Source organism: Melospiza georgiana, chromosome 1, assembly GCF_028018845.1.
Source record: "Melospiza georgiana isolate bMelGeo1 chromosome 1, bMelGeo1.pri, whole genome shotgun sequence".
In the NCBI taxonomy this organism is placed as follows: domain Eukaryota; kingdom Metazoa; phylum Chordata; class Aves; order Passeriformes; family Passerellidae; genus Melospiza; species Melospiza georgiana.
In genome coordinates, this window is record NC_080430.1 from 124620539 (window position 1) to 124645894 (window position 25356).

Genomic DNA, 25356 nt, shown 5'->3' on the forward strand with positions numbered 1-25356 from the left:
TGCATCTCTACACATATAATTGTCTCTCACACAGTATGTTCATAGTTCCTATTGTGGCTTAATGCATTTGAAATTAAGATGAAGATCACCAGTGACAAACAGGATATCAACATCCAGAATACCAAGCCTGTTGTCCCTTACAGCACCAGGCACAAACATGACTAAAAGACCTTGTATCAAAACTGGGTACAACAGGAGAGAATTCATTCAGAGTAACCATATAACAGGCAGTTATACAGTTACTCTGGATTATACAGTTATGTTATAACCAGTTATAACAGGTTAACAAAACAGGACAAGTTTCAAAACTCTTTGCAAGTCCTCAGAGCCAATACATACTCCCATGTAAGAGTCAGTACTGCCACAGATGCAATTTACTGTCTTTGCCTGCTGCAACAGGCACTCTCCTAGGGCCCTCTCCCCAGGGAGTGTGCCCTGGCTCTAGGCAAAAGACCCTGATCCTTTCTGCACCCTGTCTTCAGGCCACAAAGGAGAACTACAGACAGCAGTCAAGCAATCTTGTTAGAGAATCGGGTACCTGAAGACTCCTACTGAACCTTAAGATGTGACTTTCTTCCAATTAGGCAATGTATCTCCAAAGATTATCCTTGACACAGTTATTGCATCAGAGGTATCCCTGGCAGTTGCACAATCTGGAGATGCTATCTAGGGTTATTTCCTTGGCACAGTGTGTCCCGAAGGACTATTTAGGTAAGGGCTTTAAACAAGATGGCACACCAGCTATTGGCAAGTGACTAAAAGCTAGGGAACATGATGGGATGCTTTGGTCACATTAGTGAAAGTTGCCAGTTCTGCAGTCAAGAAGTTAGAAAGAAGATTGCAATGAATACAGAAAATGGCAGAAGAGAGAAGAGTCAGCTTTTCGTCCTGAGCTTAGTTTTCCATCACAGCCCTTCCAAAATAGCCTAATGCAGAGCATTTAAAAGACTGACAATCTTTTCTCCGTCCGAAATATCCTTGAAATATGTCCCTCAAAGTAGACAGATATGAGATCAATGGTAGCACACTGGCCAACTTTATCATACTTTGCACCAGTTTGTTCTCTTAGGAGCCCCAAGATCAGAGGTATGCAGCTGAGGATTTTGTACTTATTAAAAACTGCCTGCAAGACACAGAACTACCTGCACCTGCTGCTGTACAAGTCTGCCAACACCTCTTATCTGAAATAGATCTGCATTTTTGTATGCAGATCAACAGACAGTTTGAGAATTCTAAACCCCAGGTATGCTCTAGAGAACAGAAAAGATGACTAGTTGGCTTTAGCAGATGCTGTGCAAACACGCCAGTGCATGTCTGTGATTCATCTGGTGCCAGCCTGAGAGAGATTCTGCCCACAAATGTCATTTCCTTGAATGGTATTTGGCCACTTTGCCAGCTCCTCACTTTGGAAGTGGACTCCCCTGGAATGGCAGAAACTTAAGACTGTGGTAACAATTTAGGTGGATGTTTTAATGTAGTCAGCATGTAAAATGCTCTTGGGAGGTTGAAGGCAGGCAGCTGTAATCTATTCAACCAATTCTACTAAGAGATCCTCCAGGGAACAGGTAAGGGCTTGAAGCATCACTTTGAAACTGCTTCTGCTGTTTTGGTTGTATACACTGTGACCTGCAGCAGCTCAGGCTACCATACTGTATTAAAAGCAAATGATCATCAGTTAATTATCTGTGCTGGCAATAAGCACGACCCCATCCTGAATCCAGCCATGCCACAATACTCTGTTCTCAGCACAAGCCAACACAGCTTCCTAGCAAACACACAGCAAAGTGTAACAGCTATGAGTAATCTGCTCAAAAGAAGAAATGTGAAAAGATAATTTGCTTAAACCTAAAACTGAAGAAATTTTAAAGAAGTCTAAACTAGTTTCTCACTTTGCATTTTAGTCTCATAAATGACATAGTATGAAGCCACCCACTGAGTAAGAAATAACCACACTTCCAGAAAAACTCTTAAGAAAAAGGCAAACCTCAGAACCTCCTGTTGAAAAATATCATTTATTTGTCAACTTGGTTTTCATAAGAATGACACATCCCAGATAACAATTCCATTAGTATTCCCAAATAAGTACATTATAATAGATTGTATTTAGCAAATACATATTTTTCATCTTTCTTCACATTGTCTCTTTACTAATGCTAAAATATTCCTTGTCCATCATATCTTATACTTACAAAAAAAAATATTTCCAGGTAAGGCAGGAATCAAATACTCTCCCTCTCATTTCTTTCACAGAAACTCCCACTTTTAAGTCTTCTATAAAATTACTTACATAAAACCTCCCTTAAAACATAGGGTAGATAGAATGGTGGTGTGTGGAAGTAAAAAACCAGCATTCTCTGACTCCTTTCATCTGAATGCCACCCCATCACACCTTGTGGCAACTGGTAATTCTCATTCAAATGAAAAAAATGAAAGTTTCCTAGTATGTTTATTAATGTAATTAGTATGTTTCATTTATGCCTTCATATTTTGATTTTTAATAATGAAAATGTTCATGTAGCACACAAAGTCAACAGAGCACAAAGAAAACTGGTAATGCAAAGCTGTAACTCCTATCCAAGACTGAACAGAAGTTCTGGTCCTTTAGCTTCCTTAAATTCTGAGCATTTACCCTTTTCACTGATGCACATATGACTACTCACAAGTACATTCTAATGGTAGCTGAATACTAATCCCCCTTTGTTTAAAGATTAACATTCCAAAACAAAATTTATTCCCTCCACTGCAGGAAGTCAGACCAGATACAGCAGTCCTTTGTTAGAGTTTCAACCTGAAAAATATAATGTTTATGAGGACAAATTATCAAGGTAATTAATATGTAAAACTAATTATTCTTTGATTACTCTACAAAGAATCTGATTTTTTTTCCTGTAATATCTTTAACTAAGCCTCTTCTGCAACTTAGAGATCACAAGACACAACAAAACAGAATTAAAATATCTTTAGAAGTGTATTTTTAATTTTAAAGTGCTTCAGGAAAATGCTGAATATTGAAGTACTAAAAAAGGTAAGCTGGTAGAAACTTTCTCAATATTCAAGTTGGAACCCTGGTCTCATTAGTGACTACAACTGAGCAAAGGTTTTACCATATGGGAGATTAAAAAAAAAATCTCTTTCTGACACAAACAACCATTCTTTTCCAAAACCACCTACTTCTGTGAGATGCTTCGTATCTGCTTACTTGCATGGAAAATAAAATAACTAAACCTCCACCTAAAGATCTAGGTTCCTAGGGTAACAAAAACAGACTTTGCAAACTTTGTAAATACTATGGGCTACAAACCCAACAGTGATGAGGAGGTGCTACAGAAGCAGGCCAATGCTTTGCTATAATAAGGCAGCATAAGTTAAGCATTAGAAGTTTAATTCCAGAAAAAAGAAAAAAAAAACTACAGTAGAGTGTGATATAGCAGAGCCAGCAGAAACCAGCTGTACAATAGAGGCACTAAACTGCTTTTTTATTGATAGTGTAACAGGGATGAAAAACAGAGCACAAACTTTACCCGCATGAAGCTGCAAAAGACAAAGCAAACCCCAGGAAATTCATACAGCTTATGCACATCAAACAGCAGGACAGAGGGAGGTGGAATGAAAAAGGAAGATAACATTCTTTAATATTCAGGAAAATGAAACATTTCTATATAGGAAAGAAGCAAACTCCAACATAAGAAGGGCATGACACTTAGCAGAGGCCAAAACAGAGAATCCATATTCTTTTGATAAAATATTGCTCTGAAACTTCAGAATAAAGAAGACTCCACAGCAAACAAAGGTCTGCTGTGATTGTAAGTTATGAACACCGGATTTTGGATGCATACAATTCTTTATTAATAAACACAGATAAAGACTGAAGTATCAAAATGCTGATGATGTTTCTGGAGACATTAGATCACCTTTAAGTCAGTGTTGCTAATACATTTCTTTGGGAAAAGCTATTAAGTGATGTGGAAGGACAATTCATACAAAATTCCTTCAGGATCAAGAAGTAACTTCAGGATGCTCTCCAAATGACTTGCCAGTTTTCATACTCTAACAAAAACAGGTTTGCACCTGCTGGTACTAATTGCAACAGCAAATAACAGAAATATGGCAGGCTAGTAATGCACACATTTGACAGCAAATAATACTGCAGCACAGGATCTGGAAGCACTTGCTCTGAAGTCTCTGTTGATTCACAGAACAGTAGCAGAATTAATGAAGTTTTTAGCTGCCCACCCGCTAACTATACCTAATTACATCAGATGAAAGCACTGTGTGTCACTCTAAAGATCAAAACCTAGAATTTAAGATCTTCAAACAAATAGACTAGTGGGTTGCTCTAATCAGAATGTAGAATGAAGAATGTAATAAACCATTTCATAAAAGTAGATCAAAGTTACTCAATCAGCTGTTACCCTGCTATTTTTGGGACTGACTATTGATGATTGCCAATCAAGAACAGAGCCACCATGAAACTATTTATTTAATTTAACTGTATATGTTTTTCACAAATTAAGATTCAAAAAGAGGATGTAATGTATTACTGTGTTAATGAGACTCTTCTGAGTAATACTGCCTGTTAAAAAAGGATTGCAATTAAAAAGAAAATAATCCCACAAAACCAGGTTGAAGAGTAAATGGATGAAGTGTAAGAACAATTAAAGCACTGCAAAGGCTAAGAAAGCAAATAGTGAATGCAAAAAGTAGGAAATTACCTGTTTAAATATGTTAACATGCATACAACTGCGTTTGATCTTTTTCTGTGTGGAAGTGAACTTAGAGATTTGGCAGCCACCTAGATCACACCAAAAAAACATGAGTGGCAATTCCTACAGACAGCATCTTGTGAGTGAACAGTTTTCTTCAGTGTCTCTAACTCAGAAGAATGTGGATTACCCTGAACATCTGCCACATTCCAAACGATGATGGGTTTCACCCGTCAGGTTTGGAGGGAAGAAAATATATATGTAATTGAAGCTCTGAGACATGTCAGCCTGAGAAAATTAGTTGCCATCTCACAAAGGTCTAGAAGATGCACTGTTCTCCTTAAATGTTCTTTATACCTTTGTGTTTTTTTAGTGTAACATCATATTGGGAATTCAAATTTGAAATTATTCTTTAGGCATGAAAAGAACAACTTTCCCACTTAATCCATCTACTAGGTAAGTTGGTAATGGCACTGTGTCTGGATAAGTTAAAGATTGCCAAGTCAAAGTTTGCAAAGTACCTTATTCAATTGGAATGGTCTCAAGTTTGCAAGTAAAAGGTCTTCTTGAACCTCCTGAGAATGTTGCTGTTGTTTCTCCCACACACCATCCAGAGTAAATCCAACCACCTTCTCCTCACCTGCCAAGTGGGGTAGGGCATTTTGGCACTGTTACTCAATAAAAACCTAAGACCAGTAAAAATACATGTTACATAAATTACAGAGTCCCCAAAAGCCTCTTTCAGCAGTCTGCCTTCAATAATTTCTGAATTCTTCCATTAATCTCTTCAATATATATCATGAAAATGAAATCAAACTCGTATCAGCCATGCAATTCTGTCATTTCAATTTTATACTCCAATGGCTGAAGACTTTGTACCTCTGAGCCACATTTAGGACATGTAAAATACATATCAAATAAAAAGTTGCTTTTAATACAGTAGTAACAGAAAACATGTGGACAGCCTATGGTATGTGGCATGGTAGGCCATTCCCCACAAAGTGAACATTCCCTGCAGTGAACTGCTAATGAGTTTTCACTATTGGAAAGACCTGCGATAGGCAAGCACCAAGAGGAAATTTTAAGTTTCAGTTTCTGTACATTAATGAGTGGTAGCAGATATATCAAAAACTCAGCAAAGCCATGCCATAAGAGTTCCCTGTTCATGTATTCAAATCCTATCTGACGAACATTTTGTGGCTTGCAAAAAACCGACCTAATTCCTAGAATGCGTTCTGTAAGTGTTGCGAATGTTCCTTTCCGAAGAAAAATCAGAAAATTTACAAGTCCACAAAGCTTAAGAAGTCCAGATCCAAAACCTATATAGCTCTTAATTTTGCAGAAGGATTGCTGTTGACGATTGCTAAATAAATCATAACATCTTTCTTCCAACCATCTTCCACCAACAGTGAAAACAAGATACCATAACTTCTGGTGTTTGCTCAGAGGTTGGTATTTCTCTGACTGAGATAAGTTATTCTTGTATTGAATATTGAGAATGGCCTGTCCCACAGTTGCATTCTTGGAATAGATAGTGAATTTCCATAATATAAGACATAAAAACGCTTTTACTTCTGGTTCAAAATGAGCCAACACCCCAGGTTTAAATCCATGAAAACAGCTGGTAAACTGGGACCACACTAGTTGTTCCAGGGCTTTGTTTAGTTCAAGAGCATCAAGCTGACTTATTCTGAGCACAGGATTCACACTCTTTTCATTTCCAAGGCTGGAGGCCATTTCTTCACAAATAAACTTTCTAGAAACAAAACACAAATAGATTTTAGTATAGCAGAGTATTTCCTATTTTTATTTTTATTAAAAATAACAGATTTGTAATTTATCAGCAGTAGATAAGAAACAAAAAAAATCTCAGAATGCTCTATAAATATGTTATTAATATGCCACAATTCATTTCAGGAAGCTTTACATTAATATAAAATTACTACACATTTAAATTATTTTAAAATCTTATTTTTAGAAGAAATTATGCTTGACCATTTCTCACAAAATGTTAACATTTGGTTATAAACAAGTGTTCAACATTATCTAGATATTCAGAAAAATCCCCAGATTTATATACATGTACATACATATTAATAAATTTATATATACATTAAAATATTGCAGGGCATAATTGCAATATTTAATTGAATATTAAAATAGATCAGAAAGAAGAACTGCAACACTATATGGTGTTTTATGGAGAAATAGGGAAAATTAAATACTAACCAAAAAATCTGGAAAAGAACAGTGAGGCAGACCAAGTGTTGCCATATGAACACTTCAATTGCTACAGCTGAAAGCAAAACTGTAGAAATACAGACAAATTTAGGAATTATATAAAGATATGGATGAAATCAGGGTGGGAATGAATAAAATTTTCTCAATAAAGGCAGTGAGTTGTTTAGAGAAAAATCATATGAGATCTAAGAAAAATTCAGCATTCAGACATAAATTATTATACAGTACTTCACTGAAGTCTGCATATATTTTCTAGAGTGTTTTTGACAGGTGTGGGATTGTGCTACTTGTCGTATAACATTTCCAGGCAAGATGATTAATGTATAATAGCAACGTCAACAAATGGATACTCCTCTTGTTCAAGCATCATAGAAAAAAATAAAAATATTTTTTTAAATGGTTTCTTTTAAATGTTGTTGCATCTGAAAGCCTGGCTGAGAAATAAATGCAGTAAATTGCCAAAGAAAAATAGAGGCAACATCTCAATGTAAAATTGTGGAGTAATCAATTTTTGCTTCCTTTTGTCAACAGATTAAACCCCAAAGTGATTCAGAAGTATTTTCAGAGAGTATGCAACATATTTCACTTGCTAAACCAATTCTTTGCATAACAGACTTGCAAGGAATCCACAGCCTTCTAGAGAAAGTATAGGAGGTAGTGCCTCAAATTCTTATTTATAAGTGAAAAATAACCATACAAGATTACTGTGAGTAAAAGATGCTGTAGAGGCTCTTGGTAGCAATGGTTGCTACTGATGTCAAGAATACTAAAAAAAAAATCCTTCAAACAGACAACCATGTTTGCTGAAAAAGAACACCCCAGAAGTTTTAAAGCACAATATAAAACATCATCTGTAGCTTTCCTACTGTTTTCCATATTCATAATTAGTTATCACTGCAAGGAAATATGACTTTGTCTTTAGTGTAGCGTGTATAACAGTTGTTTCCAATTAACTAGGACTGCTACATGGGTAGAGCACACAACAGCTCCACAGCTTTTCTAAACTACTTCTTCCTTTATTAGCAGGCAAAACATGGCTGAAGGTGGGATAAGGCCACAGCCATAGGGTTCATTTCCACACCAGCTGGAAAAACCAGGATACAAAGCCTATATAACCAAACCTGTCTCCCTCACACTTAGTCCTTTCTGCAGCAGAAACCAAAGCACAGGAAACATTTTCCAGTATGATTCAAATAACTTCCCTCCTCTAATTTATGATCAAAGGGTCAATTCAACCCCTACTGGATTTTACTGCATCACTTCAAAAACTCCAGCCCCAATGCGCATTCACCCTCCTATCCCTCATCTTTTCATTCCACTATCATTTTAGGAATTGGAGCCTTTGATAACCAACTGCTCTGGAACCTGCCACTGGTTATTCACTCATAAACCCTAAAAGTCTAATGTCTTCTTCACTTTCTCTTTACTCATTTCACTTTGTTCTATTGCTTCAATGTTCTACATAACGCCCAACACTCATAACCACCTTCAAAAATGCTAGTTACTCAAAAGGAACATCTTATCAAACAACTTCCTTGATCCATCTACTAAGACTATTTTCCAACATCATTTCAACCATCTTTTCCAATTGTTTTTCATTACTACAGATGCTACGAGCAATTGCTATGGTAGGTTTCTCATAAATAAGGTAGACTAAATATTTATAGATTTTTTTCTCTCATTATAGCTATATTATCTAAAGAAACCTGAGCAAGTGAAGAATGGGTCATCAGGAATTTTCTGATGACAAAGGAAAATGTGTCAAATCCACAGGATTATGATGGATAATGAAATACACATAGGCTGGGAGCCTGTATGACTGCACACTTGCACTGAAAAAGAGGATGTGGGGACAGGTAGCACACTGAACACAAGCCACCAGTGCATCCTTGCAGCACACTGAAAAATGTGCCTGTTACCCTCCACTTGGCATTGGTGAGTCTACACCTGGGACACTAAGTCCAGTCTAGCTTCTTTTCTATGAATAGTACAAAAGAAATGTCAACAAACTGAGAAGAGTCCTGTAACTAATGCCATCAGGGAACCCCATGTCCTGATATATGAGAAGAGCTTGAAGGAACTCAGATTGCTCAACTTGAAGGATAAGGCAGCTAAGAAATGGTCTATGAATAATCTTCTACTTCCTAAGGGTTGCAGAGAATATTAAGCCAAAGTTTTCTGTGAGATGCAACGAAATAAAGAGAGGCAACTCTGTGTTAAGTCAGTACATGAGAAATTCCAATTGGAAACAAGGAAGCTGGAACATTTTGTCCACCAAGACTGAAATCTCCAGAAATTTCTCCCCAGAAATTCTTGAAACTTGGCCAAATGATGCCTGAACCTACCTGTTTTAGCAATTAATTTATTCCCAATTTTCACAGGAGAGCAGACTAAAATCTTCTCTGGGATTTGGAGTTTGACCTTCCCATTGCCTCGATGCAAAATCTAATTGATTTTTTTTTTCACGTCCATCATCCCACACAGAACTGTATTTGAAGGAAATAATTTCAGTGAATCTGTCAGAGTGCACTGGAATTCTGTATATAGCAAATGGGAACCACTTTTGAGACAACATGCCCAAACAGCACAACTACTGTTCGGTAACCTTTGAAATTTTGCCAAATCCAACAAGTCTTCTTTTTAAGAAAAGCAGAATCAACACCATATATACTGTCTAATGGTGTCATGTTTAATGTCTCTTCCTGAACTACCAGCTACCAAATTGATTGAACTTTAGTCAAGTTTAGGCACACTATATGGAAAAGGAAGAATACCAAACAACAATAAGGATGCTATCTTTTAAATTATGCTTGTAACATAGCTATGTAAAAAATAATAAAAGAAAAATAAAAAAAAGCTTTCTTTTTGATGAAAAATTAAGTGTTCTCAATTCAAGCAATAAATCTGGGCATTGTTCTGAGTTCTTTCCTGCTAAGAACATTTAAAGCTTGCCATAGGGCATGGTTGTTAACTGGACCCTGAAAGTTACCTAAAGATTATATCCGTATACTTCTCATTTTAACATGTAAGCACATTTCTGTGTGCTCAGTGTTCTGCTATCCACTCTACTTTCTTCTGAATTGATCTAAGGTTTTATTGCACTTCAAGGAAAGATATTTATTTCCCACAGGCAAATATTAAAGGGGACAGTTTGAAATCTGCATTGTCCTATGAAATTGTCTTCAAATGTCCTAATGATCTGAATAAGAGCAACTGTTTCCTTGAGAGAAGAGCCTTACATTTTAATCTCAATCTTGCTATGCTAGGAAATTTCCCTTTAAAAATTACTTCTACATAAACTCCTTTTAGGAATTTGCTCTTTTTCAGTTTTTACACACAGTGGTATCACAGTAGAAATAAGTGGGAACTATAGTAGCTTAAAACTAGATAAAAACACACCCTATAAGTGCAAAGACATTTATCCTGTACTTTTTTTAATGTTATTTTTGCATTCTATATTTTGCTGAGCTACAGAGAATATAGAAAATGTTTGTTTTCCTCCATGTTTTTTATTAAATTCTATTTGTCATCAAGACTGTTTTAAGTCTTATTTTAAGTTACTTTTAAAACATAAGGACCCCAAATCACAGATCCAGTAATGAAAGGGGCACATACCAACACTCCCATACATAATAAACTCAATGTTTGATGAACCTTTACAGAAATACTCTTTAATTAGTAAAGACTGGTACTTGTAAGGTTCTCCCTTTATACAGTCAAAGATATCGCATAGAAAAAAAAAGAATTGCCTGCCAGAAAAAAAAACCAAACTGAAAAACCCTAAAATGTTCCATTCTTAAATAGCCTGTATTTCATTTGTTTTGTCTTTTTTAACCAAACAAATAAACAACCCTACTTGTACAGTACAAAAAAAATTACTGTATATCACTAGGGAAAAAGGAATTTCTTCTGGTATATATTAGTGCTGGTATTGAGCAATGCAGAAATTACGAATGAATATATTTTATTTGGAAACATGTTATTGACAGAAATCTATCAATAGTAATGTGAGTATTGTCAACAGCCTGTCAATATTAATGTAATTATAATTAAGGGGATAACATGGATTTTAGCTATAATACCAAGTAACATCTCCTGCATTGCTGCTATCAATATAAGCATTATTATTGACCTGTCCTGGGACTATCAGTAGGAGATGTATTACCATCAGGCATATTTGTCAATGCATTCTGCCCACAAAAATTCTACATTTAAATTTACAGGTCTGTAAACTTTGCCTGAAGAAATATACAAATCCAAGTAATCTCTTGGGTGCCATTTTTTTTCCACAGGGCTTTTCTACTGTGGATGAGTAATCAAGGGGTTTCTATCTCAGAGCTACTGCAATTGCATTCCCTGCTTTTCTAGCATAATCATTAGATGACAAATAGACATATATGCAGAAGCCTTAAAATAATTTTAAGTATGATCTGTCAAATCACTTTTTGAGAAGCAAAATAACAACGTATTTATTAAAATAAAACCCAAAATTTGTTCCTAATGGTTGGCAGTGAGTCACTAGTGGTGTCCCCCAGGGACAAGTGCTAGGGCCAGTCCTGTTTAATATCATCACTGATGATGTGGATGAGGGGATTGAGTCCACCAAGCTGGGACCATGTGTCGATCTGCTGGAGGATAGGAGAGCTCTGCAAAGGGACCTGGACAGGTTGGATAGATGGGCCAAGTCCAACAACATGAAGTTTAACAAGTCCAAGTGCTGAGTCCTGCTCTTTGGCCACAACAATCCCCTGCAGTGCTACAGACTGGGGATGGAGTGGCTGGACAGTGCCCAGGCTTGACAGAATGAGAGGACACAGCCTTAAGCTGTGCCAGGGGAAGCTTAGGTTAGACATCAGGAAAAAATTCTTCACCAAAAGAGAGACTGGGAATTATCTGCCCAGTGAGATGGAGTCACCCTCCCTAGAGGTGTTTAAAAAAAGGCTGGATGTAGTACTCAGTGCCCTTGTTTAGTTGATGAGGTAGTGTTAGGCCATAGGTTGGACTTTATGCTCAAAGATCTTTTCCAACCTAGTTCATTTGTGAACTTAAAATTACATTTAGGATGCATAAGTAGCATATCCACAAACTTCACTGAGTTGGTGATTTAATTCTTTTACACAATCTCTTCTGTGTAGATAAAACATGTAGTCTAACACTGAACTTAATGGAGAGATGGAACGGACTACAAGAGACCACCAAATCCTAACACAGCACAAACACGGGCTCAAGAATATACTGACATGTGTCTACCAAGAAGGCTAATTCCACAGTTTTTCTAAGTAGTCTGTTCCAGTGTTTTATGGCCCAAAGACTCTTCTTCTCATATTTAGTATAAAGCATGCTTAGTAAAAATCCGGACAGTTTTCACTCGATAGCAGAAATCAAGAACAATGAAAAAGAACTTCCATTTTGCTGCATCTTCTCAAGAGCAAAAAGCTGCAAGGCACGTGAGAGGACCAATTACCCAAAGAAGATTTGCCAAACTAGACAAAACGTGCTTTCTACAACATGCCTGGTATGATCCTCAAGAAAAAACAATCCAAACCAAAAACCCAAATAAAATCCACAACAAAACAACAACTTTGCTTTTTTCTCAGCAGCAATTCACCTTCAGATCTGCTATATCTTCATGTCTTTTTTCTTTCTATCTGAATAATTATTTCCTGTTTTGGATTGATATATTTTGAACTTTTCATGTTAAATGCCTGCATTGTTTTTCATCTTGTTGATTTTGCAGTTTCCAAACTCATCAAGAGTATTTTGAATCCAGACCTTATGTTTAAAACAAAGGAATAAAGAAAATCCTAAACTTTCAACCTCTCTCCAGCTTGTATCATCAGTAACTTTTCTAAGTATGTATTCTCTTCTGTCATCCAACTCACTAATGCCTTTTCATCTTGACAGGGTACTATGGATAATTACTCCGTAAAGGCAATCTTTCAACTTGATGCTGATAACATCAACATCTAATGGAGACAATATTGATATTATGTTTCCCTAGTTTGCTCATGTAGGGAAAAAGACTTTGTTAGAATAAAGCTGCATAGTACCTAAAGTTTTCCTCTTACTAAACTTGCTATTGTTATTTAGAAGAGGAAAATATTGAGGTTTCTTACAAACAGGTCACACCAAACCATACTGGGTGTTTTACCATTTCTCTTCTACACACTGTTAGATACAAATTAATTGCTAAACTATTTACTCCTGAACCTTTATTTGGAATCAAAACTGACAGTTTCAATAATTCTCTTAACAGAAGAATAACAAGGCACAAAACCAGATACACACAAACCCATTTTGCTGGCTATTTCCACCCTCTGGGATATTAAATAAATAAATAAAATCAGCAGTGCCTAATTCCTCAATCATTCTAGGATGAATTTTATTAGGATTTGCCACTTGAGCACATCTATATTAAGATTCCTTAGGCTATTCTTTCTGTGCTTTGGTTCCACTTTTATTTCCTGTCTAAGATTAATTTTATGAAAGTAGCAGGTCACAATATATCTCTTTTACAAAGTATGAAGGGAAGAATCAGTCTTTGAAAGTCTTTTCCTTGTTCTCCTTTCTTACTTAATAACAGATCTAGGTAATGGACTTATCCCTTCGTGCCTCCTCTTACTCAGAGTTTTAGAACCTTTCATTGATTCTTTTCTTGTGCTTTGTAAATTGAAACTTATTTTGTTCCTCAGTCATCAATTTTATTCTTACATTCCTATGCTATTCTTTTATATTCATCGCTAATCATATTGTATTATTTTTGCCTGGACAACTCTTTTAATTTCCAGGCCATGAAGAATTCCTGATATAAAGTCCCTCTTAAAATTCACTATTACTATTTTATTTTATTATTATAAAGTATCTCAACACAAAGAAACTACAGGATATCCATAAAGGTAACAATTTTTCATCCTTTTCAACACACTAGACTCTGCCAAGTCCCAGCATTGAGATCAATGGTCCAAGGATGGGAAAGCAGGGTGCAGAAATCATCTCCTCTCTGGAGCTAACAGTAACACACAGTCCCTTTTTCCTTCAGGAGCTACAATACATTTGGTATTGTGCATTGCCATACTGGGTGTGTGTGACAGCAAGGAAGCAAGCCTTAGCCTTGGTTTACTATCCCTCCTTTGATGTTCATAAAGTTGGGTATCAACAGATAGAAAACTAACTTTCCACCCATCACAAGAATGCTGAGATTTTTTTTAATGTGGAGTGTTCTACATTTTTCTTTTTGAAAATTTATCATTTAACTGTTCTTTTAGGGCACTCTCAGTAGCAGAGAGTGTCAATTTAAAATCAATAAATTTTAAAGATGAGAAACCAAATGATACATATTCAGTTAACTTTAAAATTTTCCTTTACACCAACTCTCATAACAGAGAACATGGATCCCAACTGCTCAAAGCCTCATGTCTCACCATTAAATCTCATCTCTTTCCTGCTTATCAAGTGCAGAGAGAAATATTCTCAGATCAAAGTCTAATTGGGAGCCCCAACTGTGTTGTCTCTTAATCACTGTAAAATTAACTTATCACTATATCATTACCTCAAATAACCTTAAAAATAGATTGATTTTGTATTACTGTCTGGATTTCTATATACTTCAGACAAATACCTATCATTTTCTAAAGAACATAAATTGATTCGTTAACTGTTTGGAATAACTACTAACACTAATTGAAAAGTCAGTAACACACTGCAATCACAGAAACTATTATTTATTTCTTATATTCCTGGGAGAGAGGACTATTTCTCAACATAGACGAATTCAAGGAAAACACTGAATGACTGTGTAACAAACAATTCCCATAGATAAAATTAAGAATTTTATTATGGAGGTTAAAAATGCTACAGTTACATTTAAGGTTCAAAGACCAAGCACAAGACAAAGACACATTCAAATCACAGGTTGCTTTTCCAATTTTAACTCAGTAAACCGAGATTTCACAACATGAGATACAAGAGATTAGCCACTGCTGAATGCCCGGAGACAGCAAGGAAACATCAACGATAGTTCATTGATTTATCTTCCATAAACTACCTGCCAGAATCAAAATATTAGGGCTTCAAGTTACAAAATCAAAACCACCTCGGAAGAGCCAGAATTGATACAACAGTAATGAAGAGCAGCAGGAAAGTGCTGCACGGTTAGAAACCGTAAATCAGTCATTTCTGACAGCATTTGATGGAAACTGAAAATCCCACATCAGTGCAACACATCCCCTTGATGAATGCTAGAAACCAAGACAATTACTGGCCACTCCCTAAGATATTCTGAATGCTACAAGCTTCTACTGACTTGAGATAAATTTGTGATCAGTCAGCACTCTTAAAAGACCGATTATTAGGTCCTAACAACCAGATCTGATAGTCACCTCTTAACTAATATTTAAAATCCTAACCTTTTAAAGTTTGCAACACTAAATTCAAGGCGATAAAACCTCCAAGTACATTTGTATTCCCTGTAGCATAGAAGCTAGAGACAGCATCACCTTACCACCTTTTTTGATAAGCCCTAATCTTCATTTACTGGAATAAACAGGAAGATAAACACATAACAAGCTAATGTTCCATCATTATTACTCTTAATCCCATATCCTTTTCTCTTCCTCCCTCATCTTATTTCCTCTTTTGTCATCCTGCTCCTTAGTACATCAAATTACAAATTCATCTCTAAAGGGACATGTCAGTTTCACTTATAAATTCTCATCCTCTGTTACATTAAATGAAATCTAGCTGTTTTTCCTTTTAAAGCAATTAGTGACAAAAACCTGAAAGTGTAAAAAACAAAGCTGCATTATAACTTGAAGACTTCCAAAAAACATGGTTAAAAATCCCTTGATCTAGATGCTTAGCAAAATATGTGTCTCATACACAACAGACATTTTTCTTTGGAACTAGGTAATGGCAATTATTTGGAGAAGTGCTTTACCTTTACTGTTGATGAACTAAAATGGTGAAGAGAGATTTGGTTAAAGCAGTTGAACAGAGTGGCAACTGTGATGCTTAGCTGGGAAGAAACAGCCCTTTGTAAGGAAGGGACAACACCTGTGACCAAACCAGTATCAGGAGGCGTAAAAGCTAAGCCAAGTTAAGAATTAAGTTAATAATGTAAGTCTCACCTGCTGATCAACAGATGACCAAGAGACCCTTGTACTTGAAGACATTTTGGGTGTGATAAGGATATGAGGCTCTGGTAAAAGGATGGCCAAGTAATACTGCAATGCTTGTGCAGCAGTGAAAAGAACGGAAGGCTTAGTAAATGTACAATCTTTTCTGTAGAGCAGAATGAAATGTCAACTGGTGGCAGAGGTATGCAGCTCCATTGCAGAAAGGTCCAATGACAGAACATGAACACACAGTTGTGAGCACACTGAGGGCAGTTATAGCCATAACTCTTCCAGTGAGGGCAGTTATAGCCGTAACTCTTCCTCTGCTGGTTACTGTTGCTTTTTTGAAAAGTTGGTCTTACACCTCATGATATATGAAACATTTGCATTTCATTGTTCTAAGGGCACTGTATCTCACATCCCTTTATTTGTCAAGTACAACGTCAACCCCAATTTTATGCATCTTTTCCATGCCCCTCCTTACATTTCTTCCATTCAAAACTACCTAAAAAACAAACAAAAAGTCATCTAACTTTAATTCTCATTTCATAGCTCTATGTCTCTGTTCTGCTCCAACCTGTCTGATTCATACCAATGGATCACCAGCTAAGTACAGAGATGCCAGGATGAAGATTGAGGAGATACATACAAGAGATTCAGATACACCTGCTCTATATATTCTGATACAATTTACCACAGATGACAGAACCCTGCAATTTTGCATTAAACACTTTACGCTTATCATTTATGAAACACAGTCACTGCCCAGATTTTATTCCAACTTTCTTCCTTTTCACATACATATGCATACCAACTGCACAGTTATGAATATTCAGCAATATGCAAGTGTAACAATGCTGATCCAAGTACTGCACTGCGGGAATGCAAGGTCCTTTAACCTTTTATTAGAAATACTTATTAGATAAGAATGGTAAAAGCTGTCCTAAATGCCTAAATCATAATTAATCCCTATCCACATCTGTACCAAAAGGAGGACTCTAAGTAAAAACAGTGTTGTTACAGACTGTATATATTCATGATTTGCTAGAACCAATAAAGTCCTGCATCAATAAAAAGACAAACCTGTTCACTCCATGTCTTAAGTTTTGGTTTTGTATTATATGGCATAACTTGAAGAATAATTTGATTGAATTATCATCAAAAACTCCCAAGTGGTGCAAGGATAAAGAGCAGTACTTCACACAAATTTATGTTTTTTCAGGCTTGTTTTCTTTAAAAATCTAAGGTAATGTAATTTTTCACTGTCTCAAATTTTCCTTCTACTGTCTATTCTGTCATTATCTTACAGATTAGCAGTAGTACTCATTTGAACTTCAATTTAATCGGTTTTGCATGTTTAACTGGCAAAATCCAAACCTATTTAAACTTATTTTTCTGCAGATTTAGTACACAAACAGGTCACCACAGACTCAGGTCAGATACATGCAGTACGAGTAAAAAGAACAACAGAGTCAGGAAAACCAGGTAATTATGAAACCAGCTGCCTTTGAATCTCAGCATCATACTCTTACATCCACCACCAGTCAACAGCAAGGCAGAAACTCAAGGCTTTTGTTTGACTTGAAGAACTGTTCTTTTCTGTCTTCAATCTCACTGTGCTGAGTGTGCAAGCGAAACACAACACTGCAAATACAAATAATGAAACTTTTAGCTGTCTTTCAAAAGTGAAAAGAAAAATAATTATTCATACAAGTCCACTGTGGGATTCATGCAGACTTGCAAGTGAGAGGCTATTCTGTTCAAATAAGGAACACTATGCAATTCCTCCCTACCTTCAGCTTTTCTGGGGTGATTGTACCTTGTAACCTCTGGGATACACAATGACTACGAGGGGTGCTGGGAAATTTCATGCCCTCAGTGTCCCCAGTCCTTGACGATTTTATTACTCGTTAATTATGGGAACTTTCAGCACACAAGGGAAGACTAATACACTTCCACTACACTTCTCCTCAATCCTGTAACTTCATTAGCATTTTAGAATCAACTGAATGGTGGCATACAGGTATTACAAGTAACAGTTTAGAAGAGGGATAATAATTTCCTTGCTAGGCAGCCTGAGCTGTATGCTGTTACAGCTTCTGAAATCCCTCTGCAATTCCAATGTGTACTTCCCTTCATGGTTTAGTTATGCCCCACAGTGTCATGGCATTATATTAATTTCCCTTTCAGGAAAAGTTTTTCTTCCTTACCAAACCCCTCCTGTGACATTTATTTTCTGCTTCTCTGACTACAGAATTAATATTACTTTTGAATACTATTATTTTAATGTATTTTTTCAAGTTTTCTTAGAATTTAAATTTTGATTAACTCCTTTCTTTTCTAACTCCACTCATAATATTAGCAAAAACCAAGAGAGGAGATAAGGAGTGTGAAAGACAAGATTTTTAGGGACATTCTTCCCAGGCAGCTACTGATACAAACACAATGAATGTTAGCAGCATTCAATTCAACTTCCTCCTAAAGCCAAAAAACCTCCTCAAGTCCTCCCTTGCAGGAGGAGGAGAAAGTGCCCAGATCCAGTCAGAATCAATCTTGAATCAAGAGTTGCACCACTGTAATTTCTCTTCCTTCCTATAGCGTGTATGTCCTCTTTTTCCTCTACCCCAAAGTTCTTTATTTCTCTTATATTTCCCCCTTACTCTGAAAAATCTGAATTTAGTTTCCTTTTCAAAAGAGCCTGAAATAAATTCAAACTTCTGAAGTTCTTATATTCCACCTCCAAACACAAAAAAAAAAAAACCACTGAGAGAGGTATGTTACAAAGACTACATCTTTCCTGAAGATTTTTGTAAAGTTTAGACTTGAACTGATGATACTTGCAGTTGTGTATGGCTGCAGGAACAATTTAGCTCTTGAAGAAGTTACAGAACAGAGAGCCTGCTACCTTTTATGTACATATACAGCACAATTTGACTATGAACCTGCATCTTTTTAGCACAACACATTGGTTATTTTCAATTTTTAAAATTTTATTTGCTGCTTTTAACTTTACAGGGATTGCTGTATAGCAAGTGATGTTTAGAGCACACTTGTTAGTTAAAATGAGACGAACAGAAAGGGTATGACTCTCTTCAGTAGTCTAAGCGAAAAAGTATGTATGCTAATAGCTGTCAAAAGGAAAAAAGCCCAACCCTATCTCTAAAAAAAAAAAAACCCAGACCAAGAAAACCTCAAAACAGCATAAGCAGCCTGCTTGAAAACACCACACTGAAGTGAACTTCAGCAGTCCATAAGAGGTAACAAGTTGTAGCAGCTGTCCTCATTAATTCCAGCAGCAATACCCTGAGTCCATTTCCATTTCAACTCATAAACAATGTACTATAATTTAGATAGAAAATTTTAATTCACTTTCTGGATGCTCTGAAAAATTGCATGAATTCAGATGTTTTTCCTAAATAGCTAACATTTGGGAACCAGACCTTGCTAGGGAGAAATTTACATTAGGGTATTTCACTGAAAGACTGATTTTAATTGAAAAAATTATCATCTTCTAACTGCACATTGCATCAACCAGATCATTAATGGAGATGTTAAACAGGGCTGAACACAGTATTGACCCCTGGGGTACAACAGTAGTTACCAGCTTCCAACTAGACTTCACACCACTGATTGCCATTCCCTGTGGTCCGTCTGTTCAGCACATTTTATGCTGACCGGACTATTTGCTCACCCAGCCCATAGTGCAGCAGCTTCTCCAAGAGCATGTCACAGAAGACACTGCTGAAAGACTTACTCATGCAACCACCTACTCTTCTCCCTCCCCTTGTTTACCATGCCAGTTATTCCATTGTAGAAAATTATCAGGTTGGTCAAGAATGGCTTCCACTTGGTAAATCTATGCTGACTACCCCTGATCATTTTCTTTAATGTGTCTTAGAAGGGTTTCCAGGATTAGCTGCTGTATCACCTTCCATCCTTCTAGGCCATCAAGGTAAAGCTGACCAGGCTATAGTTCCCTGAGGACTTCTTCCTGCTCTTTTGAAAACAGAAGAAACATTGACTTTCCTCCAGTCTACAGGCACTTCTCCCAGTTCCTCAGTCTCCCAGTCTGGTGACTATTGGGACTGTCCTCACAATGATATCAGCCAGCTTCCTTAGCACTCATGGGTTCATTCCCAGAGCATTATCTATGTCCTCTTCATTCAGGTATTCTCTGACCTAAATCTCTTCCAAGTGTGTATCTTCCCTGCTCCAGACCCTCCCTTGTGTTCTACAGTTCCTGAAGGTCTTTGCTAATAGAGATGGAAGCAAAGGCAGTCTGCATAACCTCAGCCTTTTCCACATTCCCTGCTCATTCAGCCATGAGACCACATTTTCCCTAGTACTCTTCCTGCTACTCGTGCATTTTACAGAGGCAATTCTTGTGGTCTTTGACATCCATCACCAGATTCAACTCCAGGTAGAGTCTGACTTTGCTTTTCACATCCATGCATGCTCAGACACTGTCTCTATACTGCTCCCAGGTTATGTGTTCCTGCTTCTGGACATTTAATGTCTGACTTTCATGATGAGCTCCTTGTTCATCAGTGCATGGCTGCTGCCATTTTAGCCTGACTTCACATCTGCTGGGATGGACTGCTCCTCAGCTCCAGGGAGGTGATCCTTGTGGATCAAACAGCTTTGCTGCATCCCTCCAGGGCCTGACCCTGGGGGAATCTTCCAAGTAGATCCTTGAAGAGGCCAGAGCCCAGAGCCTGCTTTCCTAAATTCCAGGGCAATGATCCTGCTTATTCTTAAACCAGGCTCTCAGAGAAAGCCAGCACTAATATCACTAACTGACTGAATAAGAAATAGATTACATTAGTTTCTGTCAGAGACCATATAGCTTAAAGGAAATATTGCTAAACTGGCACAAACACCGTGAACTTCTTTATTGAAAAAGTTATTACCTAGAGAGTCTTAAAAAAAGCCCTCTCTGCCAAAAAAATTCATTAAATACCTAAAACGTTTAAGAAGTAAGGTATCAAAAAAGTAATATAACACATCTTATTCTTCAGTTAGACGGACATTAATATAGAATGAATTTATTGGTAGTATATGCAGAACATTTCTTATTAAATACAGTGCTATCTTTTAATTCAAAAGTTTATTCACATTTCTTATTATTATATTAATTATTATTATTGCAGCATACCATGCTTACAAGCTAATTCAATGAAATTGTATTTATGTCTGAAGCTTATCAGTTAGTGTTAGCTGGACCCAATTTATTTGTTTCTTTACATCCTCTAAATTGTTGTTTTCACTGAATAAATGCAGAAATTCCAAGGGCAACAACAGTGCTATGGAATTTTTGAAAGTTTCGCAAGAGTAGGCCATTATAACCAACAGAGAAATAAAACACACAGGCAACAAGGTACTTAAATAGTGGTCTCAAATTGTTGACAGATTTTGTCTACTGTTTAACCTACTACTAATTTTCCTTCAATCAGCTGTCCATCCCTTCCCTTCTCTCTGAACCTCATGGCTTTGAAACTTTCATATGTTTAAAAAAATAAGAAAAGACATTCCCACCATGTCACATTTTGAACATGTAATTAAACATTTAGGGCTTTTTTTCCCCTGAATGACCATGTGCTTCATTACTACATCCAGCTATATGTTAATAGCGGATTCAGATATCACTCCCTACACTTTGCTGATTTATATATTGAAGAGCCATTTATTTTACACCATATTCTTGGTATTGATACTATGTAGCCATAAACCTGTTTCCTTCCTCTCCAAATATCCTCTAAGTACCAGTTTTTAGCCATTTTCAAGACTGTCACCTCCAAAGACTATGAACAGAGAAAGTAAAATGTCCTTCTTGACTTACAGTACAGCATTTGACGTCAAAGAACAAATTAAGGTCCTTGGATTAGTAATAGTGTCAAAAACTATCAGAGTATAAAAATTACTTTTCCTACTCTACTCTATGAACGGTTCAATCAAGTCTTTGTATACTAATAATACCTGTTTGAAAGTTTTAGTTTAATTTAATTTAGTCCATTACAGGAACATTTACTTCCTAAATGTCCTGGATCATCTTAAGCATCAAAACCTTTCTGTGAGTCACTACAGTCTTTAAGGAAATTAAACCTACAGTCTTTACCTACCAACACGGGTGAATAATAAAAGAATCTAAAAGGAGACAAACAGAGCTGTCAAACAAACAAAACATTCTCTCCCAAATCTAAACAACTCCTTGCACAGAGCAGACATGTCTAGCCTAGTCCCTAAAACTCTATGGACATGAACTGAGGTATGCCATTCTAGCTACCTGGGAGCCCTTTAGCAAGTGGGTAGATCCATAATGCATCTAAAGGTCCATTGCCTAAGAAATAAATCTTTTAAAAAATAAATTAAGAACATGGTATTTTATATGTCTGTACTACTATACTGAGAGTTCTAGGATTATCTATGAGAGACATAAGCGTGAGCTGATTCAAATACACGCAAGTTCACTACTATTACTTTACAGTTTTCAACATTTCTAAGAAAAGTAAAAGATATTTTGACATTCATGCAGAGAGAGATCTAATTTTAATTATTTAATTAATGCAACATTAATGGGAATTGATTTTTTCATTTGCTGAAAAGGATATTCTTGACAAATAAAAACTTACAAGTTTGCACAAAGATAAGCCTAGGAGTTAAAAGGATGTAAAAATAGAGGCAAAATGCTAAGCAGAGTTATTTCAATTGCCTTGGCCCCAGATAAATGCAATTTCACAATACTCTGTACTCAATAATAAACATCTTCAATTCCTACCTTAAAAACTACAAATACGTATACATAACACTGAGGTTTTTGAAATATTGATATATACACAAACTCTCACTACATAAAAAAGCCCAAACACCCCACCTCTTTTAGACTCTCTCCAAAAAATCCAGACTAGCAGGCAAGAAAGTGGTTGCCATATAAGATCCTTGCAAAACCTTCACAGATAATAGCTTTAAACGTATTCCACTTTCTAATTCACAGACTCAGTCAAAAACTTTACAATACAGAGAACACTACAATCACCATGGTAATTAAAAGAGTAAATCACAGAATCCTAGAATCATCAAGACTGGAAGAGACCTTTAAGAAAATCAAGACCAACCATCAACACAGCACTAACTCCAAAAAAGTACTCTTACTAACACCTAATGCTAGAGGCACTAGCGACCAAAGTAGATGTTTCAATACTGACATGATCATCTACTTCTGTACTCTCTTTTAATGAGCCAATTTATACATTTTAAAGATGTGAATTTAACCCCATAGCAAGTAACAGATATTGATGACTTTGTGCAGTATAAACAAACACTGAAAAAAAACCCCAAATCATGAATTTTTCCTCCCTTTATTAGCTTATTTACTACTCTAAGTACCAGCAATGACACTTTCAGTTGTTTTAGAACTAATCACTTCACTAGATAAACTACTCCCGATGGACAGCCAAGAACTGAAGAACAAGGTGCTGCTGAGGAGAAACTGCAGCAGAAAGATGAAAAAAAATCTGAAGAAAATGCTGATAAAACACATCTTCAAAAAGAATAAAAATTCCATTAGTCTTAAAAAGAAAACTTTATCAACTGTTGCTAAACTGTATGTCAAAAAAGCTCCAAAAAAGTCTGACAAGAACTAACTTCCAATGAAATCAAATGGCAAAGTATTTTGGACTCATATTTAAGTACAAACTTCACTTCATTTAGTACACATTTTAGTCACACTACATCTTTGACCTTAGGGAACACCTCCCTCACACTGACAGGTGAAAGATCATAAAACAAATACAGTGCTGTGGTTTCCAGTACGGACTATGTCATAAGTAGAGTTTGTCTCTTTGTCAAACACATTGGCCATTCAGAATAAATCCACATTTATTTTGTAGTGAACCAATGATTTGTTACTTACAGGCCGCACAAAACTGGATTAACAGAAAGTGGAAAGTTGCCACCCTCATTTTTGGATTTCCTTGCCACCTACAGAAGGGAGTCAGATGAATGACCCTTTCAGTCTCTCAGCTGATATCACAACTCAGATGATAATACCCCTCTGAGAAGATATTATGCCCTTTCTTCTCCGCACAGGTCGTCACCAGGCTCTGTCCCACCTTCCGGCACGCCTGGGCCTGGCTGGAAAGCTCGCTCCCCGCCTCGGCACTCTGCGGCACCAGGAGGCCGAACGCCAGCGGGACTCACGGAACGGGGGCGGCCGGGGAGTGCAGAGGCCAAACACAAGTTTTTACAAGCAGGCCCGGCATGAGCTCCGAGGCCTGAGCCAAAGGAACTGCCCCGGCCTACCAGGCCGCGGGAGACGCCTGGATGGGCTCCGCCGAAGGCCACGGCCCCTGCAGCGGCTCCCGCCCGCCGCAGCCGCTCCGTCTCGTCCCGCCCCGCGTCCCGACTGACCTGCGCCGCTGCCATGCCCGGCCCTGCGCAACTCCGCGGGCGCGCCGGGCTCAGCCTCGAGCCTCCCGGCGAAGCTCTGCACGGCCGGAGCCGCCTCGGGCGCTCTCCCCTGAGCCGTCCCGGCAGCCGGGTGCCAGCGGCAGCTGCCTGGAGCGGCGGCCGCACGGAGCGCAGGGTGCCGGCCAGCGCCCAGCGCGGGTGCGCAGGAAGCGCTCCGGGAGAACGGGACGGCGCGCGGGAAGGACTCCCCGCACGGCGGCCGCGCCAGGGCGGGCTGCGAGCTGCTTGACTGACAGCCTAAGCAACAAATCAGCGGCCCGGGGTGAGGAGCAGCAGCCAATGGCCGCAGGGGGGCGGGGCGGCACCGGGCCCAGTGGGATCCGAGCGGCCGTGCTGCCGTTTGCGGCTGGGCCGGCGCCTGGAGCGGCTCTTGCTCGGGGCTGCTCGTGTGGGCGTGAGGAGACTCCTGGCCTGGGGTGGCGTGGTCACCGGGCGGCTTGTAGTCGAGGGCAGTCAGGGTGGAGTCCATGGGGAGGCGGGAGGCCTGCGGGCAGGATTCGCAGGCCTGTGAAGGGAGGAAGGAGCAGCGTGGGGAAGGAGCGCGGCAGCAGCCCAAAGGCACTGCAGGCGGTGTTTCTCCAGCAGCTGCGCTGTTCCGTACGTGGTTCCTCGGTTAATATCTGGCATCGGTGTCAGGTCTTCCCTCACGGGCTCAAAAGTGTTTTAGGTGATTCAAAATCACCTAAATAATAATTGTATTGTGCACCTTAGGTGAGGCAAACTGCACTGTGAAGTTGGCTGTTACTGTTCTGGAAAGCAACTGTGAACAGGTTGGGGGCAATTGTCAATGTTTATTTAATAAAAGTTAAAAGATTCGCAAATAGTGATTTATT

General features: G+C 37.9%; 1 protein-coding gene across 5 annotated transcripts; it reads right to left on the bottom strand.

Annotated features, from left to right (window-relative positions):
- Nucleotides 1-1993: 1993 nt before the first annotated feature.
- Nucleotides 1994-24608, bottom strand: PEX2 (peroxisomal biogenesis factor 2). Of its 5 annotated transcripts, none has more exons than XM_058034982.1 (3): nucleotides 24464-24608; nucleotides 6933-6999; nucleotides 1994-6459 (listed from the first exon to the last, which is right to left on the bottom strand). In XM_058034982.1, exon 3 carries the CDS (start codon nucleotides 6438-6440, stop codon nucleotides 5526-5528), a length of 915 nt encoding a protein of 304 aa, XP_057890965.1. In that variant the 5' UTR covers nucleotides 6441-6459; nucleotides 6933-6999; nucleotides 24464-24608; the 3' UTR covers nucleotides 1994-5525. The 5 variants fall into 5 exon arrangements, with proteins under 5 accessions (XP_057890965.1, XP_057890955.1, XP_057890947.1 ...); XM_058034972.1 differs by having other exon boundaries at nucleotides 6933-7011; XM_058034964.1 differs by lacking the exon at nucleotides 6933-6999.
- Between the last annotated feature and the right edge of the window lie 748 nt (nucleotides 24609-25356).